The 25,014-nt window shown below is 36.1% G+C and overlaps 2 protein-coding genes and 1 pseudogene across 5 annotated transcripts; all 3 read left to right on the top strand.

The window, feature by feature from the left end:
- The first annotated feature begins 1,895 nt into the window (after positions 1-1,895).
- Positions 1,896-4,864, top strand: LOC113507151. The gene is made up of 3 exons (XM_026890014.1): positions 1,896-2,075; positions 2,373-2,488; positions 2,966-4,864. The coding sequence occupies exons 1-3, from the start codon at positions 1,951-1,953 to the stop codon at positions 3,109-3,111; spliced, it is 387 nt and encodes a 128-aa protein (XP_026745815.1). The 5' UTR covers positions 1,896-1,950; the 3' UTR covers positions 3,112-4,864.
- A 1,214-nt stretch (positions 4,865-6,078) lies between these two features.
- On the top strand, positions 6,079-17,083 carry LOC113507150 (uncharacterized protein K02A2.6-like). Of its 4 annotated transcripts, XM_026890013.1 has the most exons (5): positions 6,079-6,310; positions 7,634-7,756; positions 14,735-14,923; positions 15,724-15,849; positions 16,510-17,083. In XM_026890013.1, exons 2-5 carry the CDS (start codon positions 7,643-7,645, stop codon positions 16,582-16,584), a joined length of 504 nt encoding a protein of 167 aa, XP_026745814.1. In that variant the 5' UTR covers positions 6,079-6,310; positions 7,634-7,642; the 3' UTR covers positions 16,585-17,083. The 4 variants fall into 4 exon arrangements, with proteins under 4 accessions (XP_026745814.1, XP_026745812.1, XP_026745813.1 ...); XM_026890011.1 differs by lacking the exons at positions 6,079-6,310; positions 7,634-7,756 and adding an exon at positions 8,719-9,868; XM_026890012.1 differs by lacking the exons at positions 6,079-6,310; positions 7,634-7,756; positions 14,735-14,923; positions 15,724-15,849; positions 16,510-17,083 and adding exons at positions 8,719-9,868; positions 10,231-10,323.
- A 1,333-nt stretch (positions 17,084-18,416) lies between these two features.
- Positions 18,417-23,454, top strand: LOC113507149 (annotated as a pseudogene).
- Positions 23,455-25,014: the final 1,560 nt, after the last annotated feature.

The following is a 25,014-nucleotide window of genomic DNA, read 5'->3' as shown; positions in this document are numbered from 1 at the left end:
AAAGGCCGAAGCACGATAAGCGGACTAATAACACTACATTTACAAATGTCACACATGCTTGTACTACGTGAATCTTCGTCAGTTCTTTGTTAAGAGGAAGTAAAAACTGTCATATTTTTATTCAGAGAACGACTTTCACTCTATGAAATTTTATCCTTGTGTCGCCGAGTTTTCACAAACACTCAAGTCGATTGCACAAAGACACCCAGACTCAGGGCAAGCTCACAGACAGCGAAAATAACTTCAAGGAAACTATTAGACCAGTTAGACTAGCTCTGCGAATTTAAATTGAATAATTAAAGAAACAGCACAAAATTAAGGATACAAACACGATTGTCACCCAACTATCTTAAGAAAGATAAACCTGTTTAATTAGATATTTGTGTAGATCGTTAACGATTTCACCTCTTTGAGCTATTGCCTACCTGCGTTAGGGCTTAAAATTCTTGTTCAATATTCGATCAGAGTTCTTGTACCTTTTATTCCAAAATGAGTCATGATTTCATGATTCAATTTTATCTTACCCTTTAGGTAAAATTTGACGATATCGTTAAGCGCTTCAGATATGATAACAAAAAAAAAACAAAAGTGCCTGATGACAATAGCGAATGAGTCAGCCAGGACTTTTGGGAGTATTAATTAAACCCACCAGTACCGATAACCACTAGTAAGTCAAGTTAATTAACATAACTAAATAATTATTAATGTGAAATGTTAACGTAAATATTAGTGTTAACGTTTTCCATTAAATAATAACTGTTTGAAATGATAGCTGTTAGTGAAATTGGGGTCAATAGAAATCGCTATTTATATTTGTAAGCCCGCTGATGTCTGTCATAAATAATTTTACTTCATAACCCAATAGATCGTCTAGAAGTCTAGACGATTGTTATAATAACGTTTATAATTCAGTTAGCAAAGTTGTGTTCTTGTTTATTGCTGTGAAACCTGCTTTGAATTGTTTACCTTCAAACAATTCCAAATATCATTGGCTTTTAATTTTTAACTAATAAACAATGTGTATTCATATAATGCAATTGATTTATATACCGTTTTAACAAAAAATGTATTTTATCAACTATTCGTTCATTCGGCATGAGCAATATTATGCTTATGCTTTTAGGTTTTGCTCGCGATTTCGCTCTCCTGAATCTCGGTATAGCTGCAAAACTTTACTTTTCTTTAACGGAGTCTAAAACAATGCATACTGAACGGAGGTCAGCTACCTCCTTAAAAAACTTATCGAAATCGGTTCAACTGTTAGAAAGTGAAATGTAACAAACGTACTTGCATATATAATAGAATAAAAGTTAGTTTTTTCTAACCTAATGAGCATAACAATGCAATATTCCGTAACGCGTACTGTTTAAGCTCTTATCTCATCGCTCTGGATGTTTTTAAATTGTAATTGAAATGTTTGGCAACCATCGTACTTAACATGTTTGACAGTCATCTCAATTGGTTTTGACTAGGCCAAATAAAATGTATTCAATGAACGACTCCTTGCGTGATAGAGATTTTATACCCAGAGAATCTAATCGAACATAGGGTATATAGATTCTAGGCATTAAATCATAAATTTAATGATTGAATCTGTACTTTTTTAACCGGGCTAATCCTCATGGACTTTCTCCGCTCTGGGGAATTCCCATTTGTATATCGGCTCCTCTCGGAGCCTCGGAGTGCCTTCCTTGTACCTAAGACCACGGGAAACGCGATGCAAACTACCGCTACATGTTGAACCATCAAAAATCAAAAAACATTTATTCAAATTAGATTACTAAGAAGCACTTTTTGAAGGTCAGATTACATTGGATAGCACCCAGTTGCAGCAGTGCTTTTGCTGTGAGAGAAGAAACGGCGCAATAATGATGCAATAATGAATGATATAATGAGATAAACTGTTGTGTTCCAGGTGCTGGGCATCCTGTGCATGGCTCTGGCGTCACCATGGTACTCCACGTGGTTCGTGTTCGTCGCAGTCACCAGTTTCATCACAACACTCATGTGGAGTTTCGTGTACCTGCTCAGTATCAAGGGAAGCCCTTAAATTACCCATTAATTGGGTATTATCCGTAAGTACCATATTTAATACAATATTAAATATCTTCGTGTCAATTGTAATTTTCCCAGTAGCCAAATATAATTTATGCTTACCGTAACAACTAAATGATCAGTAGCCCTGCTTCGATGCAGAGTCAAGTTTTCCAACATTAATTAAGAGCAAGACTGCTCTTAATATTAATTGCAAATAAATCATTAAACGATACCATAAAATTAATAACTTCCTTAGTAGTTGGTAACATAAATAAGGCTCTACGCCTTCAAGACAGTGAACCAGTACTAATCCCAGCAATGTGTTAAATTTTCAGGAACTTATCAGCGTGGGTTGGAGACATTTATGTACCTGATAGCGTTCATAGTGATGTTCGCGGCGACGGCCGGTTACTACTCCGTCCCAATGTATGGGGCGAACGTTGCAGCTGCTGTAAGTACCCACAAAATAATAATACATATTAGTCGAGATCGCGTACGCGTATAAATGTTTACTGCTGTGAATTGTTTTAAGTGTGTGTAATATAGAGTCAACTTAAGACTAATGAAGACAGCTGTTTATTTTGTACTTCGCACAGCGACAAAACAAAACTTAACTTTCTCTTTAATTTGCATATTGACTTACACCAACTTTCGTCAGTGGTTTTAAAACGTTCATTCTAATGGACGGGCGTCTGTTTTGACATGTTTTATGATTTTTATCGTGGCTCTTGCAATGTAAATTATTTTTAAATTATCTTTTATCATTAACTATTATATTTACTCGTATCTTTGCGATCATTAAGTATTTAAATAAATTATGTACACTTAAGTAGTGTGTTATGAGCTGCATTTGTAACGAGATATTTTGAGTGTATATTTATGAACTCTGTGAGGTTTACGTAATGTAATACTGTATTTTGTTGTACAGGTGTTCGGTATCTTCAACACAGCGGCGTACGCGGCCAGTGCGTTCTTGCTGTTCAAGGAGCACCGAGGCAGCACGATGTCCACGTCGCAGGCGGCGTGAGTGTCACGCGCATGCGCCGACGGCCACTAGCATATAAACCTCAATGAAAACCTATAATAATTATTACGCTCACATTCATTTCGCTTTCGATTCTGAACGCCAAAATCTAACTATTCTTCACGTTCTTGAATGTTAGCACTTATGTATTGATTATCTACTTACATATATTATTTTGTAGAGCAAGTGAAGTTTTACAACTTCGTGCATACCTTCAGTTTAGTGTCCAACGATTTATAAAATTAAACAATATATCTATGTTTGTTAAATTAAAAAAAGTCGAATGCAATGAATGTATCTTTGACTGCCACGTTATATAAAGAGATGATAAAGTTATTTTGTACTTATACATGAACAAATCCAATTGATCAGATCCAATTGAATTGCTTGATTTAATTTTATAAAATGATGAGTTATTTCGTGGATCAAATCGTTTTTGCCTTTTAGACCAGCCCCAAAACAAATAAAAAAATTCTATTCCCTAAGTTTATGAAAGCCGTTTTATTAAAAGTAACTTGGTAAGGGAGCAAGAGGTTAGCGTCTTTGTCATAAATATACAAAATGTCTTTAAAGTCATAACAAACAGTATGAATTTGTATTAATAATAGACTTACACTTAAATTAAAGGCCATAGATTGAGTTAATTTAAGTTAAATAGTTGGGTAGGTATGTTAAACAATCAGTAATATGTTTAGCCACAATTAAAGTGATGTTGAATTCTATGAACAAACAGTAAGCTCTTTGTAATAAATTTAAGTTATGTATTGAACACTGAAGATATAAACTAAAATGTTTTCTATTCTCCCGATGTCAACGAATTTAATGTACGACTTTTGAATAAACTAATAATTTATTAAAAAAAACATTCTTAATTAGGATGACGTAGTTATAAAGATTACATAACATTTTGAGGTAAACCAAAAGAGTTTTTATATGAATATGCACAATTATAAAATGTGTTATAGGGTTTTTATGAATGTATCTTTTTCTTCTCGTTTCACCGACCTTATGTATTGAAAATTATAGGAAATTGTATACCTATTATGAAAAGATACAATAACATATAATTATTAAAAAGACAAAATATCAATGAACGAAGTAAACGAATAAAGTCTTAAACATATGATTGTAATGCAACACCTGACAAGAATTATTTATGATGAAAAAATATATTTGTATCAGAAAAGGATATTTTTGGAAAACAGTTTCAGAAAGAATGTTTAAATATTAACCTTTATAGATACGTTTTTATAAGTCCTTTATTTTATTATGAATTGTATAAAATGTATACCTCCGTAGCCGAATGTCATTACTTACAAGCGCGATTGTCGAACGCCTAAAATGTATGAAAATGACATTCCTGTCAATTTAATACATTTTTGTGATTCGATAACCGTTAGTACTTGTAAAAATGTCAAATTTCGTTGAATCGTTTGGCTACTATGTGCCCAAACGAGAATATACCCACTTTAATTTGTATTAACTTAACCATGAAAGTGATGCGCGTCAGGAAGGTTTGTAAATCTCAGGTTGGTTAAGGAGAAAGTATTTTATAGTACATTAAGGTATTCTCTATATTATACGGGATTGAGCACTTTTTCTACACCTTATACCTACTTAGGTACAAATATTTACACTTGTATTTTAATATAATACTTCTTATAGTTACATTTTGATGTTTTTGTTAAGAACTGAAATATTTAAGTTGTGTTGAATGTCAGAAGTTTTGTGAAGTTTTTAAACAATAGTTAATTTTATTGAACTAATTTGTAAAAAGTTAATAAATATATTTTAACATAGAAAGGTTTTTATTATTTACAAATCTACCAAAGGAATACCGTGGCGATATGCTGGTAGATAATGCGAATTGGATTAGTGGCATTCATTGAAAAATGGTAAACAAGTAGTTCTATAAAAGTTGGTCATCCACCAAATGTACGTCCGCACGGTGTTGCTGTTTAGTGTTTGTTGTACAGCAACAGCAAATATACCTCAATCATATGTTAACATTTTAACTGACCAGTTACCACTTTACTTGAGATACAGCCTGGAGACTGTCAGACCTGACGACCAGACGCCAGCGGAGTTGACCGGATCCGCAGCAATAGGATTTCAGCAATAGGGTGCAGGAACAATAGGAAGTGTTGAATTCTGGTCACATACAACAGAAAGTCGATGAATGTCTATTTCCGTGGCTGAAGTTCTTTTCTTTGCATCAATATCCTCAATGTCAGTTGAAAGTCCCGAATCTGTGGCAACTTTTTGCGAAATCATCGTTGCATCTTAGAGCGCATCAAGGGCTCGGAGTTCAACATAGATCGGATTTCGTATGAACTCTTTTGCGGTTGGCTTCTACTTTACCAGTAGGCAGTAACCATAGGTTTTTTGAGAAACCAACGACATTAATTTTAAAGAAATATCCCCAGAGAAATAAGGAAGACTTTGGCAAAAGTTTGGGGACAAGTCGTCTCTATTTTTCCATGAAGAAGTGGAAGCAAGTGATCTTATTAAAATCTTTTTTTCTAAACAGTATTTGGGAATTTTCTGAAAATTTTACTTGTAAAACGAAAACACTATATGTATATGTATTACTCTGAAAATAGGCAATTTAGGTTTATTGAAGCAAATAAGAAAAGTCTTGATAAAAAAAAAAACAAGTTTAACGTCTTATTTGGATCTATAACAAAAATTACAACCGTCCATTGAGTATGAGATGCTCACATGTTTTCGAGAATAACAATTGCTAGCTGCGTTTATATTTTAGGTTTTGAGTAACCTTCGTGTCCTTGACAATCAACTACAAATACGCATGCGTCATGCACGCAGACCAGCCGGGTCGCTGGTTCGATATTCTCGTTTAGATCTCCTTTGTTTTCGGGCATGGTGCATGTCTCGGTATGTCTGTGGGGCTGCCGCCACCTCTCAAGCCACTATTTGATATTATGCGGTTGAGGAAGCATGACACTCTACTTCAAAGTGTAGAGCGGCATCTCTCTTCCACAACAGCAAAATATCAATTTCAGAGGTGGTGGTAGCCCTCTGAGTCATAGGGTTCGCAAGGATGTTTACAGCAATCCTTCATGCGCATGGCTGGAGTCTGGTGATGGGTGTTTGTATGCGCGGCGTCGATCCGCGAAGGTGAGTCAGCTCGGCCGTCTGGCGCCCACAGTCGTTACTGCGGAGCTCACTCGTGTTAACGTGCGCCTTACACGACCGCTATACATTTACTTACCGGAGAATATAAACATTGTAAGTAAATTACTTATTTAATTGCTTCTAGTATACCGTGGAGGGAAATATTACGCAGGGATTAATTAATTGCTCTTGTTTAGCATTGCTGGACAAGAGCAATGCTTGTCATTTGTTTACTTTATTAATGTTTGACAATAAAATATGCAAATTACTTGCTATAAACTCAAGCTGAAATATGCGATGAGCAAACAATATAAACATGTAATAATTGCTTACTGAATTTTTAAACATGATAAAAATTATAAAAAAAATATTGAGAAAGGTTATTTGCGCGATTTTAGTGCATATTTTTATTATTATATATTACGCTATTGACTGATAAATAGGAATGCACTATACTTATATCATGTACATATATGAATAAGTAACAATGTAATTACTTTTACTACAAGGCTTTCTTGGAAAATGTGATTCATTCGTGATATTTCAAGTAGAGTTATGCACCATTTATGCACCATCTATGTTATCTATTTTTCGTATATCATCATATTTATTTCTGGTAATCACGTCAACTTTATTGCCCAACTTCCATATTACCTGCGTTCGGTTCACCTTAGTTTCAGTCGTATCCCAATGTTTGTGTCTAGAAATAAACTTTTTGATACAAGAGCTACTCAATGTTCGGTGCGTTCAGAGCAGGCGACCTCGGCCCACAAACATCACAGCGTCATGGACTCGCGGCCCGCCAACAAGTTGACCTAACCAACCCTTTTTTGGAGATGACATAAGTTTCACGACAATGCCTCTCATGCGGGTTCGACCTCACATACAAAATAGCTGGTCGAAAACCAACCGTATTCCTTTGAAATAAAGTTGATGCATATGTACCTATCTCTTATCATGTTTCGGTAAATCCCGGGCACATTTAGATATCGATTTTGTGCATAGAAATAAATTTCTGACATATCCCGTATCTCGAAGACCAATTAGTCTTTCCCAGTTACAACAAATATTTTGCGTACTTGATTTTCTTAAATGAATAATATTAAAATAACAGAGTCGATACAACAATGAAAAAGAGTCATCGTTGTAGAATTCCTATGCAGGTAAATACAATCGACATTGCAAATGTGTTTCAAATGGCAAGCGGTGAAAATGCGAAAAGTTGATTTTGTGCCAAGGAAGTAATAAAGTTTAATAGCGCTTAAGCTTATTTTCTTGTCTTTGTCCTTGAGATTCGAACAAATGAAATTCGACGAGAATCATGAAAAAAAAGGAGATTTGAATTTCTGCCCAAAGGTCTTCGTGCTTAGCTGCTTGACTAAGTATCAACGCATACAGTTGCAATATTATATTAGACTTTATGTTTTCTGTTTTCAGTGATCCACCATGTCTCACTCGGTGACAATCACTCGCACCACGGTGGCCACCACGCGCTCCACCATGTATGACAATACCGGCTACCTCTGCACAATGCCAGGCTTCCTCAAACTCGCTCAGCTGGTAAGAACAATTCGTTCATTCTCTTTTGAGTAGATTTCTTCACAGATTTTAAAAATCAATTTGACTCCCAATTTAGCCACATTATGAAAATTACAATTGTGAATTCTATTGGGCACAATAAAGTAGGACAGGCACGGATGTCTTCAACAACATTTTTATAGAAAAATCAAATAAAACCTATTTAAAATTTTTTGAACTTACACCATATCGTGGGTGGTCGAAATCCCACGTGCATAATCGTCCACTGACAAAACCAGTTCGTCGAGGTTTCAGAGGTAATATTTGTGAGATTATAAAATCCAAATAGGACCTTGTGATTCCATAGAACGTTTGCAAACATAATAGTTTTTAGTTGCTTCACTCCCTGTCCTATTTAATAATGTCCCTGACTGTTTTTATCAATAGGCAACAGTCATTCATGAAAACCGAACAAAAAAATTAAGATTCAAAATGTCCGTAATTCCTGTTTACATGAATACTCCAGATATTTCGATCCATAGTAACCTACTTTTAGCTACGTAAATATCGTGGTTGAGCAACATGCAAGCGTATCAGATGGTCCTTGGATTAAACATAAACGAAGCGAATTTCTTTGAAAAAAAGTATGATATCATTAGTGACGTCATGTCGGTTTATTGAATTGTCGGTGAGACTATGCAAATACATAACGTGGTGTTGGTATATGAATTTAGCAAGACGTCTTTGAACTGTGAGTCAGCTCTGGCTCACTTACAATTAAGTCTTGTTACATCGGTTAGTATAATCACTTTTATTGTAACGCACACATTAGTTCATTAGACGCAAGTGGTTTAGATGTAACTCAAATAAATAGGTTTGACCTTATTCAACTTTAAGCCAATACTGTGTTTAGTTTCCTTCTGTTTTCGTGGTTTCATTAAAGAACTTTTTTTAATATATGTTACATATGATTATAAATATTTGTGTTGTCTGTGGTTAAGTGAGGAGCGACGCGCCAGATTTGGAATGGCGGCAATTGAAAATAGAAGCTTGAACTATGCAAACGTCTATTATTTATCAGTGGCGACGAGGATAACGGAACGATATTCGGTGCAGAATAAAGTCTTAAATTATTGTGGTATAGTGCTTTGGGGGTGATTAAAAATGTCTGTTGGGAAAGTTCGAGATTTTGACATAAAAAATGGGAATTGGTCGGCGTACGTCGATCGTCTCGAAATGTATTTTGTTGCTAACAAAATAGCGGAAGATTTGAAGTTACCAACATTAATAGCTCTTATCGGCGAACCGGCTTATGAGTTACTGTCTACTTTGGCGAGCCCGAGAAAACCATCAACCCTGAAATATAAAGAAGCGGTGGAATTACTGCAAGCACATCTACAGCCGAAACCATCAATTCTCGCGGAGAGGTATAGGTTCCGACAAAGACGCCAATCAGCGGGAGAAACGATAGCTGATTACGTGGCAGATTTGAAAAAGATGTCACGTTATTGTGAATTCAAGATCAATTTAGAAGAAAATTTGAGGGATCAGTTTGTGTGCGGGTTACGTAGCGAATATATACGTCAGAGGTTATTCGCGGAAGATAACATAGATTATCAAAAAGCGCTAGTATTAGCCAATACTCTGGAGGCAGCTGAGCGGGACGCCGGGGCCGTAGAGGGAACGCAGGAACAAACTACCAGCCGGGAACTAAGCGAGAGAATACACAAGTTGGAACTCAATAAATGTTCAGCCTGCGGGGTCAACGGTCATGGGGCACATAACTGTAGGTACAAGGAGTTCGAATGTAGTTATTGTGGACAACCTGGCCATTTACGAAGAGTTTGTAGAAAAAAAGAATTTGATCGTCGCATAAAATCTACGATTTCAAACCGCGGGAATAATGGCGCGCGAGGAAGGTCACGTAGAGGACGCGTGATCGGGTCGAGCGCCTACGGAGCGGGTGTATGGCGGAGCGGCAACATGGCGCGCGGGGGGCGCAGCAACGCTCGCACCGCACGCAGCAACGACGTTACCGACGCGGCGTACTGGCTGAGCGAGCCAGCGATGGATGACAACTCCGGCTCGGAGCAAGACGTTGAGGGTACAAACGAGGAACCGATGTATCAAATGTCACTAACCAACTATAAACCGGTGTGTATAAAGCTTCTAATTAATAATAAAACCTTATCGATGGAGATTGATACAGGCTCTGCGTTATCCTGTATAAGCAAGTCTACGTATAAGGAGCATTTTAAAGAATTACCTTTGAAACCATGTAAAATGAAAGTAAAATTTTATGATGGCTCTGTCATTCAACCAATAGGGTATTTAGAGACTGATGTGCAATATATGAAAAATATGAAGAAACTAGATCTCTATGTGATCGATAAGGGTACTACTAATTTACTAGGTAGACAATGGTTATCGGAATTGAATATTGAGATACCAAAATTTACTAGATGTAACCACATTAAATTATGTAAAAATAAAATGTTTAACGATATCATTTCCAGACATGACAACCTATTCGATGGCACGTTGGGCAAATATACCGGTGAAGAAGTCAAGTTATGCGTGCGGGATGGGACCGAGCCAGTATTTTGTCGAGCGCGCCCCGTGCCTTATGCATTGCTGGCGCGGGTCAATGCTGAGTTAGACGCGATGCTGCGCGCCGGCGTCATCGAGCCCGTTGAACGGTCCGACTGGGCCACACCGCTAGTTATAGCGAGGAAGGGAGACGGTGGAATACGCTTATGCGCGGATTATAAGGTGACACTTAACAAGGCTTTACTGGTTGACAGGTACCCGGTCCCGAAGGTAGAGGACTTATTTAGTAATTTGAGTGGCAATCATTATTTTACTAAGCTAGATTTGTCACAGGCTTACAATCAATTAATTTTGGATGAAACTTCTCGGAACTACACAGTAATTAATACACACAGAGGACTTTTTAAATACAATCGCCTCGTTTATGGTCTCTCTTCCAGTCCGGGCATTTTTCAAAAGTTCATGATGAATCTCTTTAAAAACGTGCAGGACGTAGTCATATTCTATGATGATATTTTAATAAAGAATAAGTCATTAGAATCTCATTTAGAAAGAGTTGAACAGGTTTTTAGTATTTTAGAGAGGAATGGGTTGAAAATAAAAAAAGAAAAGTGTGAGTTTATGGTAGGCCAAGTAAAATATTTAGGATTCATAATTGATAAACATGGCGTACGGGTAGATGCAAATAAAATAAAACCGATCCTATCTATGCCCGACCCAACTAACGTCTCAGAGTTGAAGTCTTTTCTCGGTATGGTTAATTTCTATGGAAAATTCATTAAGAATTTGAGTACTCATATTACACCACTTTACGAATTACTTAAGAAAGGTAAACATTGGCAATGGACTAAAACACATAGATATGTGTTCAATAAAATTAAACAACTTCTATGTAGTACTGAAGTATTGACACACTTTGACATATCGCTGGAGAGCATAGTAACATGCGACGCGAGCGCACGCGGGCTGGGGGCCGTGCTGGCACAGCGCGCGTCTGACGGCAGCGAGCGGGTTGTGGCGTACGCATCGCGGGCGCTCACTGCCGCGGAGTTACACTACAGCCAGATACATAAAGAAGCCTTGGCTATAATTTTCGCGGTAGACAAGTTTCATCAGTATCTTTATGGCAGAAAGTTTACACTACGTACAGATCATAAACCGCTGGTCACAATTTTTGGGCCCCATGCAGGAATACCGAACACGGCGGCGAGTCGTTTACAGCGGTGGGCCATTAAACTATCAGCTTACGATTTTAATATAGAGTACATTCGATCAGATAAAAACACGGCAGATATTTTGTCTAGGTTAATTAGCACTCATAAAGAAGGGGTTATTAGTGAAGAATTAGACACACCTGAACAAACGTATTTACACTTTGCCGCGGAAGCATTGTTATTAGATTATCAAACGTTAAAAAAAGAAACCGTTTCGGATAGTGTATTGAGCAGAGTAGCCAGATATATAAACGATGGCTGGCCGGTCGAGGTCGAAATGAAAGAATTAAAACCATATTTTAACCGTAGAAAGGAATTATATATTGAGCTAGGGTGTGTAATGTGGGGACATAGGCTAGTAATTCCTAGTACGTGTAGGAATAAAGTGATCGCTGAGCTTCATGAGAGTCACATGGGCATAGTCAAAACTAAATCGTTAGCGCGAAGTTACGTATGGTGGCCGGGAATAGACGAGGCACTAGAGACAGCATGTTGCAGCTGCACCGTGTGCGCTGAAGTGGCGGACGCACCACCTGCGCATGCGCCCCGCGCCTGGCCGTGGCCAGATCGACCGTGGACCAGGATACACGTAGACTTCTTAGGACCGGTAGCCGGTCTTACTTATCTAGTGGTAGTCGATGCACATTCAAAGTGGATTGAAGCTATTAGAATGCTGAGCACCACATCGCAAGCGGTAATAAAAGAATTACGAGAGATGTGGGCGAGATTTGGGTTACCTAAACAATTGGTTAGTGATAATGGCCCTCCGTTTTTCAGTGGAGAATTTCAGCAATTCTTAAATAATAATGGTATAGAACATATATTTTCGGCACCTTATCACCCAGCTTCTAATGGGGCAGCGGAAAACGCTGTTAAAATTTGTAAAAAGAGCATTAAAAAGGCGATTAAATCGAAATCCGACGTACACTCCACATTGTGTCGTTTTCTGCTGGCGTACAGAAACACACCACACTATACAACCGGGGAAAGCCCCGCCAAGATGTTATTAGGGCGCAACTTGCGCATGCGGTTAGATTGTTTGAAACCAGACCAGAAGGCACTTATTAGAGCTCGCCAAGAGACAGTAGAAGCTACATCGAGTGGCGTCACAAGACAGTTTAATCCGGGGGACCTTGTATGGTTCAGAGAATACCGTAGCTCAAACAAGTGGTCTGCAGGGACTGTTATAGAGAAAACAGGTAGTACAGATTATAATGTTAAATCTATCCACGGCACTGAGGTGCATAGACACATTGACCAACTAAAACCAAGAGTGATAAATAGGACAGCTAGGCTAGTAGATGCAAACTTTAGGAACTTTCAACCAGTTCAGCCTGTTAAGAGCTCTCGCTCTTCTCTCGTGTTTCCTTCGGACAATAATCGAGCGCCGAACACAGAACCGGACCGGACAAACGGAACCAGCTTGACGAAAGCATTGGTCGAGGAAACATCCCGCACGCAAACAGACGGAAGTGATTTGGTTACAAGTGAACCCTTGTCAACGTCAAGTGTACCTTTAAATATGCCCAAGGTGCAGGAGACGGGTAGTCCTAGGGTTCCTATTACTCGGGATATACGAACTAGTAATCGTACACGCAAACCGGTTAAGAGATATGGGTTTGATGATGATTGAAGTAAGAAAATATATTATAAGATTGTTAAGATTATTATTGATATGTTGTTTAATATAATTTAGTAAGTAAGTTTATCTGTAATAATTAAGGGTGGAGGTGTTACATATGATTATAAATATTTGTGTTGTCTGTGGTTAAGTGAGGAGCGACGCGCCAGATTTGGAATGGCGGCAATTGAAAATAGAAGCTTGAACTATGCAAACGTCTATTATTTATCAATATACACCATTTAAATTTTATAATATCTACTCCGATTACGATTCATTAAATATTAAAAATAGAATTTCTCTGGACTGATATTTTATGAAGTATCCATGATATCAGCCATGCGGGTTATTCTTGGAGCAGCGAGAATAAACAGACGGCCGATGATTTGCATCGAAAATGCTTCAAAACACTTACACTTATGTATTTTCAATGAAAAGTTTGTTCATCAAATTCGCGAGGTATATCAATACTATCCATATTAATGTTATAAAGCTGAAAGGCTTTGTTTCTTTGCTTTCATGTTTAAACAGCTCTTATCTAAAAATACAAATACAACAAGCTACTTCTCCTGATAGGAGTGAAGAGTAGGTACGCAGGTGAAACCGCAGCGCTCCGCTAGTTACGTGTATAAATAATTATTCACTGCTTGCGGATATTTCAATGATTTTTTAGTTTCTATCCTTCCTTTGCATCTCTGCTAAACTAGGTTCAATGTAAGTTACAAGGAAAATTTCATTTCATTTTCCTTCTCTTCATGTTATTAGTCAATTACTATGAATAGTACAACCATGACATTATTCTGATAAATACTCCAGCCGTATGGTACATCATCATTTATTTACGACTCTATTAAATTCTCAGTATTGTTCATCAAAATGTATAAAAACCCGCATGAAACATTTTAAATGCTCTGAATTTTCCTCAAAAAGAATGTATAACAATTGTATTGTTCATTCAAAATGTTAATTTATTATATACTAATAGGTAGGTCTTCGAAAAACAAAGGCCAGCTCTACATGTCATTGAAAATTAGCATTGATGCTACTAAGGCTGATACTAAGAATAATAGATACATTCGTAACTCCAACAACACTTTAAATTTGTCCAAGAAAGTAGTGCCTATCAAGACATTCTCGACTTTATAGTGGCGACAACATTTTTACAGCTTAAGCTTTATTGTCAAGCCGTTAAGAAATAAAACTGTTAGATGAATGACACATAAAATAGCATTAGCGTGACGCAAAACGCATGAAGCAGTTATATGCTTGCAAGTACACGTGGACATAAAGTTGTTTGTTACTTATGTAGAGTAATATTATATAAAGATTTTATACTTCCTCTTAAAAATCAAGATATTTATACACTGGATTTTTTGAAGAAAGTTTAGATTCTATATATTGTTAATATTTTACACACTAGGTTACCTATACTCCCAAAATATCTATTCCTATAAAGAGAACTCGGCAAAAGCCACAAAAATGGTTTTTTATTCAGTTTATAATACTTTAAGCAGCTGCGATTTGGATCAAATGATAAATTTAAAAGTAAGTCCGAAAAGCAACCCACAGACCTGAGCTCTTCATAAGCTTGATGTATCTGAAGATTAAGTAGCGGGTGACTGTTTTATGTTTCAGTTGCTGGGAGCGGCCTGTGTCGGCGTGGTGGGCTACTACATGGACTACGGCGGCTACTCGGTCATCAATGGCAAGGCCGAACTGTTTTTCCTACTGATTGCTGTCACCTTCCTCATCGGCACATTCTGCATACTATTAGCGTGCCTCTTGTCCATGTCAACAGCTTCTATTTTATCAAAAACAATATATGTAAGTTTCAATCAGCATAGTTAACTAGTATTTTATCTATTTGAATACGCTCATTTCTAATTTTGTCGGTTTTGTCATGATTTATGTGATAATTGTATTGTATAAATTCGAAACCAGGAAAGAGACTTCCTGCATTTGTATTCGTCAATCTAAATGAAGGTGACTTAGAGCATCTTACGTCACTAATGGAATAAATATATGTTCTATTCTATTACGATAGTCGACCGCAAAAAAAGAAAGTTTAGAAACTTCTGAATATTTCGCTATTTTTAGTATTATTACATTACATGTATTAAAAACGTAGGCTTTCTTCCATATTCTAAAAGAGTGCTAAATTACGTCTTAGGCGACTAGCACATAGCAATGAGTTCAGTTTGCGCTTCGAGTCAGAAGTCATAAATCATGTTTTGAATACAATCACGAGCGGATTGCTAATTTCTTGAAAGGCGTTTGTAAATATAATGCCGAGAGGTAAGCGCACCGAGTGCATGACCGCTGTGTTTACATTAACTGGTACTGCGGACATTTAGTCGGATGTTTTCTGCACAATACCTCAAATACCTGCAAACACGGGATGATGATAGGATCCTTTTCATTTTTGTTAGGAGTGGAAATCCTTCAGAATACCCACCTTTTTGGAAGATAAATCGTTGTATGTGATCCTGATTTAGTTTGAATTATATCGGAACAACCATGACTATGGGTAAAAGGGATCTGACAATAATTATTAACAAGAAAGAGTATGTTTATTCTGAGGCTTAACCTTAAAATCGTCTTACCTAAGCTTTATTTTATTTCAGGAGTTAATATATCACGGAGTGGCGTTCGTATTGTACCTGTGTGCTGGGCTCACGCTTCTTATAGAAGTAAACCACCAGAAGAACAACTACTACAGAAGGGGCTACGAACCATACTTTGCGGCTGCCGTAAGTTATATCTCGTTGTTACATACGTTTAAAGCATCTCATAAACAACAATGAGCGGGAAGGTCCGCGGGTTTGATCCCTGGATAGAATATGCCGTTGTGTGACCCACGAGTGCTTTTCCAGAGCCCGGTTGTCTTTGCGCATGGTACTCAGATCTTTGTAATCCCAAAAAAACAAGCAGCTATGAAATTCCTTATTGTGAAAGAATACCCAATTTATCTAATGAAAGAGAATAAAGTGCTAACACTGAAATTAATTAAATTTTAAGCGCCGCCTCTCACGAAAATGTATTTCTTGTATCTATTAATTATCACTGCCATTATCTTTACAATCTACCATTAGCCAGATTAAAGAGAAAAGTTTAATTGATAAAAAAAAAACATTTGACAGATAACTCATGCTTTTAGGGTTCCTTACGGGAACGGTAAAATTGACCCCCGCCTTATATAAACAGTGATAGATATTCATTAGAAAGTTATATAGATGATTACAAACACTAAATACAGAATTAAATCATTCTTAGTAAAAAAAAAATAATTGTTTGTTATTTTCGTAGAGTAAATGTGTGTTAGCTCTTGGAAGGTTATTGTTAAATAATATGTAAAAAATTCTTTCAGATCTAATGTGATGTTATTAATTAAATTATTTTTTCTGTTTCAGATCATGGGACTCGTGCAAGCATTCCTGTACTTTATGAGTACGTTCTTAGCCAACCGTCATTATCGCGGCATATAAATATGTTAAGTGTATTGTTCCACAAACTGACCAATACTATGCAAGAGAAACTGGGAGGAACTATGATTAGTATTTCGTCGCGGAGATCTATCACCAATTCTGAAAGTGCAGTTGTAGAAGAGAGAGTCTAGTTTCATTATTTTTTTTACGTTCTAACGTCAAAGACATGGTGGTAGGCCTCCTGAATTTCAATTGTTTCACATATAAGTTGTCACACACATCTCTCGCTAGTGATACTTATTCTTCTTTATAAGTGACGCTTGCTCTAGTCATTAAGTTTGTAACGTTTATGTAAAGGGAATGCCTTGGAAAGAATTATATCGTGTTATAGATGGAAATAACCTATTTATAAGCTCGGAATGGTTTAGTAACTAGACGTATACTCGAAACAGTTTCGTCCTGATTTGCGATGCCTTAAATGTTGTAGAAAACGATGTAAAAGCTCTTTGGAAACTTTCTATTGTGAATGAAAATGAAGGAGTTAAAAGATATTGTCAAGTGTATTTTAGAGAGTCTGCATTTGTAAGAATGTATTTTTGTATGATAAATATGTATTCTATTTATGAAGAATTTTACAATTTCGTATGAAATTATAATAAAAAAAAACGAAACCGAATATATGTATATTTTCGGTTTCGTAGAAAAACAAGAAAGTTTCAAAACAAGACGTGTATTATCTGTTAAACGTTAATTAACAATTCACATGTTTGATATTTTTGGTTGATAAAACGTTAATTCTGAATAGTACCTAAATATTAAAAACTTCCTACATTGCACTTATTATCTGTCAATCATCAGAAAACCACACGAGGCAGTGTGATTATTAATCATGTACTTTATGTGAGTAAAAGATAACTGTGACCGTCGTTAAAAAGAAAAGAATCTAACTGAGGTTTTTCCACTACTTTTAAAAGATAATAGGGTGTTTGACAAAGAAATATTTTTTCGACACGTGCTTTCTCTTTTATCTCGTAAACACAAAATTAAGGTGTTACAGTGATTTAAAATCTCGGGTGACGTCACTTACAAGTAAGGTTTTACTAGCAAGTGAGGTTTTTATCGTCCCCGACCATAATTAAACACTTTTTATCTCCCTTAATTTATAGTGATCCAATATTTTTTGGAAATCGGTCTGACGGACTAAACAGATTTATACTATTAGATTTTGTCAAATTCTCTATGTCGGTGTGGAAGACGTTGTGTAGCATAGAGCTGCATATATCATTTCTACTTTGTGGCATTTCTAATGGCTACTTGAATGCCTTACAATAGTGGCATTGTTGTTTTCTACTGAAACCTTTTTTGTTATACATGTCACCTGTTAATTCTACATTCACTACTCATGTGGAGTTGAGATTATGTTAAGTATAATATGATTATGAATTCAAATAAAAAGCGCAATAAACGCAGGTAATGATCATCAAGAGGTAAGGTGAGATTATGAAAACATATATTTGAAGTTCATTTAAAACGATCTATTTGGTGCGAAATGGATTATAATCGTTGACAATTACAAGTTTACAAAATTCATAAAACAAATGAGGACTTCCTTTTATTAATGTAGGTTAATGATACTTTTAATATAGATTATTACGCTATTTATAATTTAGGTAACTAATAAATGTGAAATACAGCGCTTCCTATGTAGTCCTTGTAGAGATTTCAAAACAGCTGGGACCCAGCAGTGTACTTATATTGATTAAGGGCTAGGCATTAAGATTAACAAACATGGATTGTTTAAAGTAAAAGTTTCAATATACCGATACATTATTAAATGATGCAACGGTTTACTCACGCGTATTTATCGGGGTTTTCCGACTAGTTTCCGGACCCAAAAATACTATCAAAATAAACCGATACAGATATTATATTTTTATACCATACTATATTTACCTATTGATCAATATGTAACAATCTTGTGTGCCACTATTATTTTTATGACTATTGTATTGTAGGAACTACACATAAGTAACTAAGCTTTTTATAATGTAGTTTCTATACAAATAAGGATGTAATTATTTACCTTGTATACAATATATTATATGCGAATGGAGCTGAGATCATAGATCTCTTCAATATTGTTATTGAAGAGATCTTTGATCGAATATTGTATTTTTATTGATATTTCTTTTAGAACAGTAAGATTTCTGACAACATTTATTCACGCCTCTCTAGGCAATATTTCAATAGTGGTTAGCGGTGGCAAACCTTCAAATGTTTGGAGACTCATCTCTAAACATTCGAACGTTTGCTAACACGTCAGTCACGTGACTTAAGGAAACGTCATTTCCATACATTTGTTCGTTCCCTATTGACGTTAACGATTTTATAAATTTTACTGAGTTCAATAAGCTGTACTTGTTAATGAAAGGAGAAATACATGTTTTGTACTTTTGGTATACCACTTTGATGAGTTTCATTTGGATTCCTCATTATAAAAGCTAGTTGGGATAAAGTCTTCAATTGACCCTTGCTTAATATCTTTAGGTAAGAATATGCTTAGTAGGATCATAATTGCCAATGTTCTTCATCAAGAAATCATCTTAGGGTACGGCAATGGCCAAAGCATCCTTTTTTAACCGAGGATTGTCCCATTGAACTGGGGTGGGACCCTGGGAAGACCGGAGAGGAATGATTAATGAGTATCTTTCTTACTAGATACCGCAGGAACGCGATGCAGGCCACTACGAAGTCCGGCAGGGAAAGGGCAGACACCTAATCAAGTGGTAGTAATCAGCTATAACCGATATAATAAAATAATGAATCGAATACTATTTAGGTATATGTAGACTTCATGATTAGTTATTTCATATCAGATCTGATGTACAAAAATAAGCTAATGCACGTCATAAGGATGATTAATTGGTGTGACGAAATTGAATAATGAGGTAAGCATTAGGAGTAAAACTTTTTGCAATTAGAATTTATTATATATGGATTGTGTTTGGCGTTACCTTCTTTCATTCACAACGTAGCACAAAGCTATTCTTTGTGGTACATTGTGAATGAAAGAAAATAAGGTGGATAAGATAAGGTTGAGAGGTGAAAAGAGCCTGTGGAGCTGCAGTATTGGGATATTACAAGCACTTTTATTTGGGGCAATTAATTATTCTGAGGCTCACAGGAAAGTTACTTTCTTTAAAAATCGAGTCTCACACTAAGAAATGGAATATTTGTTTCGCGGATATTTCTCAAACATTCAAGCCACATACACAAACACTGTCCGCTAAACTCCGATATTTTACTCACATATATGTATATTAAACTCTATAGTCTAGACTTATTGACAGACCTATGAAGTTAGACAATAACGTCATGGTCGTTTGTACAATCCCTACTAATATTATAAATGCGAAAGTAACTCTGTCTGTCTGTCTGTTACGCTTTCACGTCTAAACCACTGTACTGATTTTAATGAAATTTGGTACAGAGATAGAGTTAACCCTGAGAAAGAATATAGGATAGTTTTTATGCCGGACATTTTTCTTGGAAACGCGATATAACCGACCTTGACGTGGGCGAAAAGCTAGTAAAACATAATGGTTTATTTACCTCGGCGTAGGTCTTTATTGTTTTCGGATGCCATACGATATCTACTGCTATGCTGAAAAATTTTATGTTGCAATCTGACATCTCTGTATGATTACTCGACATATTAATTGACTCACTATGACGGGTGCTACGTGATCCTCATGTCGTTTAATGTCTAATTGGTTTCAACGTTTAGCATATTTAGAGACAGTAAAAAAATAGACAGTTCCATTAGGAAGATTCGGGATTACAATTAAAGGAAACTAGTGAATACTAGAGGATAATACCCTAAATAGATTAATTATTTACTTATCTATTGCGCATGAAAAAAAGTCTATTAATACGTAAATCTAAAAATTAAGAAAACTTATAGTTCATTAATAAAAAATTACAAATACGTAACGAAAAAGAAATAGTGGGAATAGGACGTCTGTCGTGAGACAACTATATTTATAGACTAAGGTGACAAAAAAACAAAACAATAAGGTCAATGAGTGTAAATAATTGACCAAAATAGAAATCAACCCTCCCGTCGCGAGCGTCGCTCTATTTTTATAATTAGGCGCACACGCAGAGCGCGGGCACGCGACTCATTCAAAACTCATCCAACTTTGTTCTGCTTCTGACATATCTTTTGTTTAGTCCAGTCTAGAAAAATACATTTTTGAAATCTACACGGACAAACAGAAATTAATAAAACCTACTTGGTTATTATAGGTCAGAGTTGAATGACCCTAAACATAAACGCCGAAAATACTGGAACGTCTAAAAATATGTTAATATGAGTAACAGTGACCGTGTAAGAGGATTGAACTCACCCTGTTTCCTGTCTACAGACTGAAACTGTTAGTTCGAAGCCATTCATGTGTGAAAATGACCCGTGGGCCCACGATAGTGCGAGTGGCTCCGAGTGGCGGCGGCGGTGCTAGGGGCATCAAGTGCTGTTGTTGTCGTTGCTGTGAATGTCTCAATCTAGGATACCTGACTACTCATCATGGACTCATAAAGTTAGCTGAAGCTGTAAGTCGATTATATTTTAATTTTTTTAAAGTTATATCTCATAGATGAGAATTCTTTGGTTTTAAGATGGATGCAGCGTAAATAAGTTTATTTGACTATTTCACAGAGACAAAAAAGCATACATGCAGTAATTTTAGTTTTAAAGCTAAAGAATTTTCCCTCACAAAGGCAACCCAAGTTTTCTTAAATAATTATAAAGGAACTTCGTTAAAAATGTGGTGTTTACCTTTTATTTAACAGAAAAGTTGTCTTTATGAATCCCATTGCTAATTTATTTCGCCACATTTTTTCTGAATGTGTAATACTTTGACGCACATTCAACTGCTTGTTATAATTAGGGAGGCAAATGTTAATGAGCCATCCGCCACAAAAAAACTTTTTATTTTTATTGTTTTTCAAGATAAATCAGAAATATTTATTGTGATTTAAAATAAAATTTACCCATATGAAGAAAGAAGTCAGAAATTAAATAAAGGACCTAAGAAGGAAACCTAGTATCTAATCAGCTAGACAGAGCTAACAATACTCTGAAATCTGTTATTGTAGATTTCCATGAGTTGCTTTAGATAAAACTGGCTTCAAGATATTTTTCCTATAACTACGACGCGTCGACGGTGCCAAACCAGTAAGTCGCGGTTTGTAAACATCTTTCTTTGTCCAGAAGTGTGCAGCACACTTATGGCTGGTATTAATACATTGCAAATGTTTTCAACAGATGTTAGGCGGGCTGTGGCCAGAGTCTGCTCGTGAAGTATGGCATGTCGGAGGCCAGCAGTATGGGCTCCGCCTTCCACGGGTTTCCTCACGACCGCCTCCGCCTGTCTCCTTACTACCGCACTCCTCATTGCGTGTTACGTACTCTCATCAAACACCCAACAACTCATACGGCAATCCATCTTTGTAAGTTTCTTGTTTTCCCGTCTCTAGCAGTAAACAATTTCATATTTTTGTCGTGGGGGCTTTCGCAAAGAAAAACGCTTGTCCTACGCGTTGATCGAACCCGCGACACTTGCGCACGTTTTGGACTAGGTGACTTTAACAACTCCGTTATCCGTGCAGTCTAGTACCTATATTCTCATTCATCATAAATTACTTACGTTAACTCATATTAACTGTCGCCGAATTGAAACCAAGGCTCATTTGAATCCGGTAAGAATGAAACCGAAAGCACAGCCGACTAAAAATTCACGCTATGCAGTTGCATACAGTTGCAGCAGTAACATGAATTGACGACTGTATTGTCGTTATACAAGGAAACTTAAATAAAAAAAACAATGGAGGCTCGTATTGATTTGTCGTTTCATTTGATGCGTTACCTATTACAGGAATGCCTGTTTAATGCTGTGGCGTGCTTCCTGTACCTATCAGCATCATCATACATGGGTGTAGCGGTGAACATCTACCTGTATCCCCGGTACGCGCTTGTTAACATGTACGCCGCGTATCCCGCCATGACCGCTGTCTACGTAAGTCCTTGCCTTTTCAGATCATAATGACGTATTTGTATGGAAAAATGTTACGGTATCGATATAGCTAGTTCCTTTTTAACAAAACTAGTTGCAGTTAGCCTTACCGCTTTGACTACTGTTTCAAACTTTATTCTTGCAGTTCTTAGGTGTAATCAATAGATAAAATACACGAATTGATAAAAGATATCATCATCATCTTCATTACCCCATATTCGTCCACAGCTGGACAAATGCTTCCCCAAATGAAAGAAGAATATTTCAAAATTATATGTAATTTTTTGAAGAATAATATTAATTTTGGTACTTATCTATTCATGTTTTTGTTTCAGTATATCGGTGTGGTGGTAGGAATACTCCACGGCGTGGATGCATACTTGTCTTACAAATACCACAAAGGTTATCGGTGAAAAGCTGACAGCCTACGCAAGATTCTTCTATATTTTTATAATGCTCTTTACCAAATTATGTAACACTTCATTCCAGTTAATGATATATACGTGCTTTCAGCGTGTTGAAAGAGAATGTGTCAAATTTCAAATTACACTTCTGTGCACGGAAAAAAAGGACAAGAAAGATTTGTCCATCTAAGTATACAAATTTTAATCACGGATTCCGTAAAACCTAATTTTTGAGATACTAGTGCGGCTTCCTTATAAAAAAAGAAAATATCAATACACATAAAAGGTATAACAAAGTTCTGTTTAAACAAGTTGTAAGTAAATTTTTATATAACGTATATCGACCTTTGCTTATGTGTCCTCTCGTTTATAATTGTAATCTAAGTGTTAGCTATAAATAAAACGATGTAACGTAATTGTGAAATAAAGCATTTATCTATTTTATTTTATTATTTCTGTGTATTATTAAAGAGTTTTATGACTTCTTATCAAAGTGATGGAGCACTTTACTTATTGCTAGGCCACAAATGCATTGGACATTCTAAGTACTCTTCTTTAAGTTTGAAATTATTCCCATTCTCTTAAGTTTCCTATTCTTTTCCAATACAATAATTGAAAGTTCATTGTATTGACCCTAAGTGAACCGCCCCTTACTCATTTTCCAATGATTGTGTAGAAAAAATGCTTAATAGAATACGAAAATTTACATTTTAATCCAAATTTCAATCATTCATTGGCCATTATAAATATCAGAATTGGGGCCCTGTTTAAGTATCATTATTTTTAACAATTTTGAATGTAAGAGTATAACAACGAATTTGAATTAAGATTCAGTTCCATGTCATGTATGTCATGAAAATTGGAAAGGCACATATTACCAACACCAAGAGGTTTAAGTTTAGTCGTTAAGAGTAAGAGACATTGATATGATGACATTGAAAATATATGATATATGAGCATAGACTGTGTACATAACCAGTTTGCGATATACTAGCAAGTAAGGTTGCCTTAGCATTACAATATGTTAACGTTAAAGCATTTACTTACTTGAAACATATCTCATGTATTTTAAACTGGGCTTAAAATTGCTGATGATGGAATGGATATTCAGTACGGGGCGGATCACTCACTGTCAATGAATTTCCAAAAATTGGGTTGGCAAATTGTTTAAGAGAATACGAACAGTGACATTTTAATCCAATTTCCATTAATTCGTCGGCAAATTTAATGGAATTGGGGCGGAAAGTGGGATTGTTTTGATGATTTTTCACCTTTATTTTTTTTTTTAACCGAATGATTATCGTTATCTGGATTATCAATGATAGAGGAGGAGATTTTAGTAAAATTCCTATTTGCGCATATTGTCGTTTCTTCCCTAGATCTTGGACACTTTTTGTTAATTAAATGTCCTTTTAAACAGTGTCGTATGCTCCGGCGAATAGTTTCCTTATAATGCGCACCATGGTAACTATACCGGTTTTAGTACTCGGTGCTTGACCCAGCTTAACGGGAGCCGTATATGCATGTTAAGGATCTTAGCTATTAAAGTAATTGAATATGAAGCCAGCGTTCGAATCAAACTACCTTTACTCATTTGACAACGTGTTCATCATCATTTATAACATTTTTCTTGCGTTTTCAGTAAAGTTGCGTTTTATTTATATGAGTACAATGGGGATTTCCCATGCAAAGTATTGTAATAGCGATGAATGCGATTATGTTTATTATTATTTGGTAAATGGGCGTGCGTCGTGCCTGGCACGATCGTCGCGCGTCTGTGCCGCGGCCACTTCGCGTAGTGATAACTAAAAAGTTTCATTGAACATGGATTTAGAATTAATTGACTCATATTATGTATGTGTTAATACAATGTTTTATCTCATTACTAATCAAATCATTATTTTTAGAACTATTCGCAAGTAATGGACTGATTCAGCTTTTGATAGACTTTTTTAACGTTACGTAATCAAAAATGTATTTTATATTATACTCAACTTGTCAATATAGCTTGC

The sequence above is a fragment of the Trichoplusia ni genome, unplaced genomic scaffold (genome assembly GCF_003590095.1).
Source record: "Trichoplusia ni isolate ovarian cell line Hi5 unplaced genomic scaffold, tn1 tig00000744, whole genome shotgun sequence".
Lineage (NCBI taxonomy): Eukaryota > Metazoa > Arthropoda > Insecta > Lepidoptera > Noctuidae > Trichoplusia > Trichoplusia ni.
This window is presented reverse-complemented; position numbering and strand designations above follow the sequence as displayed.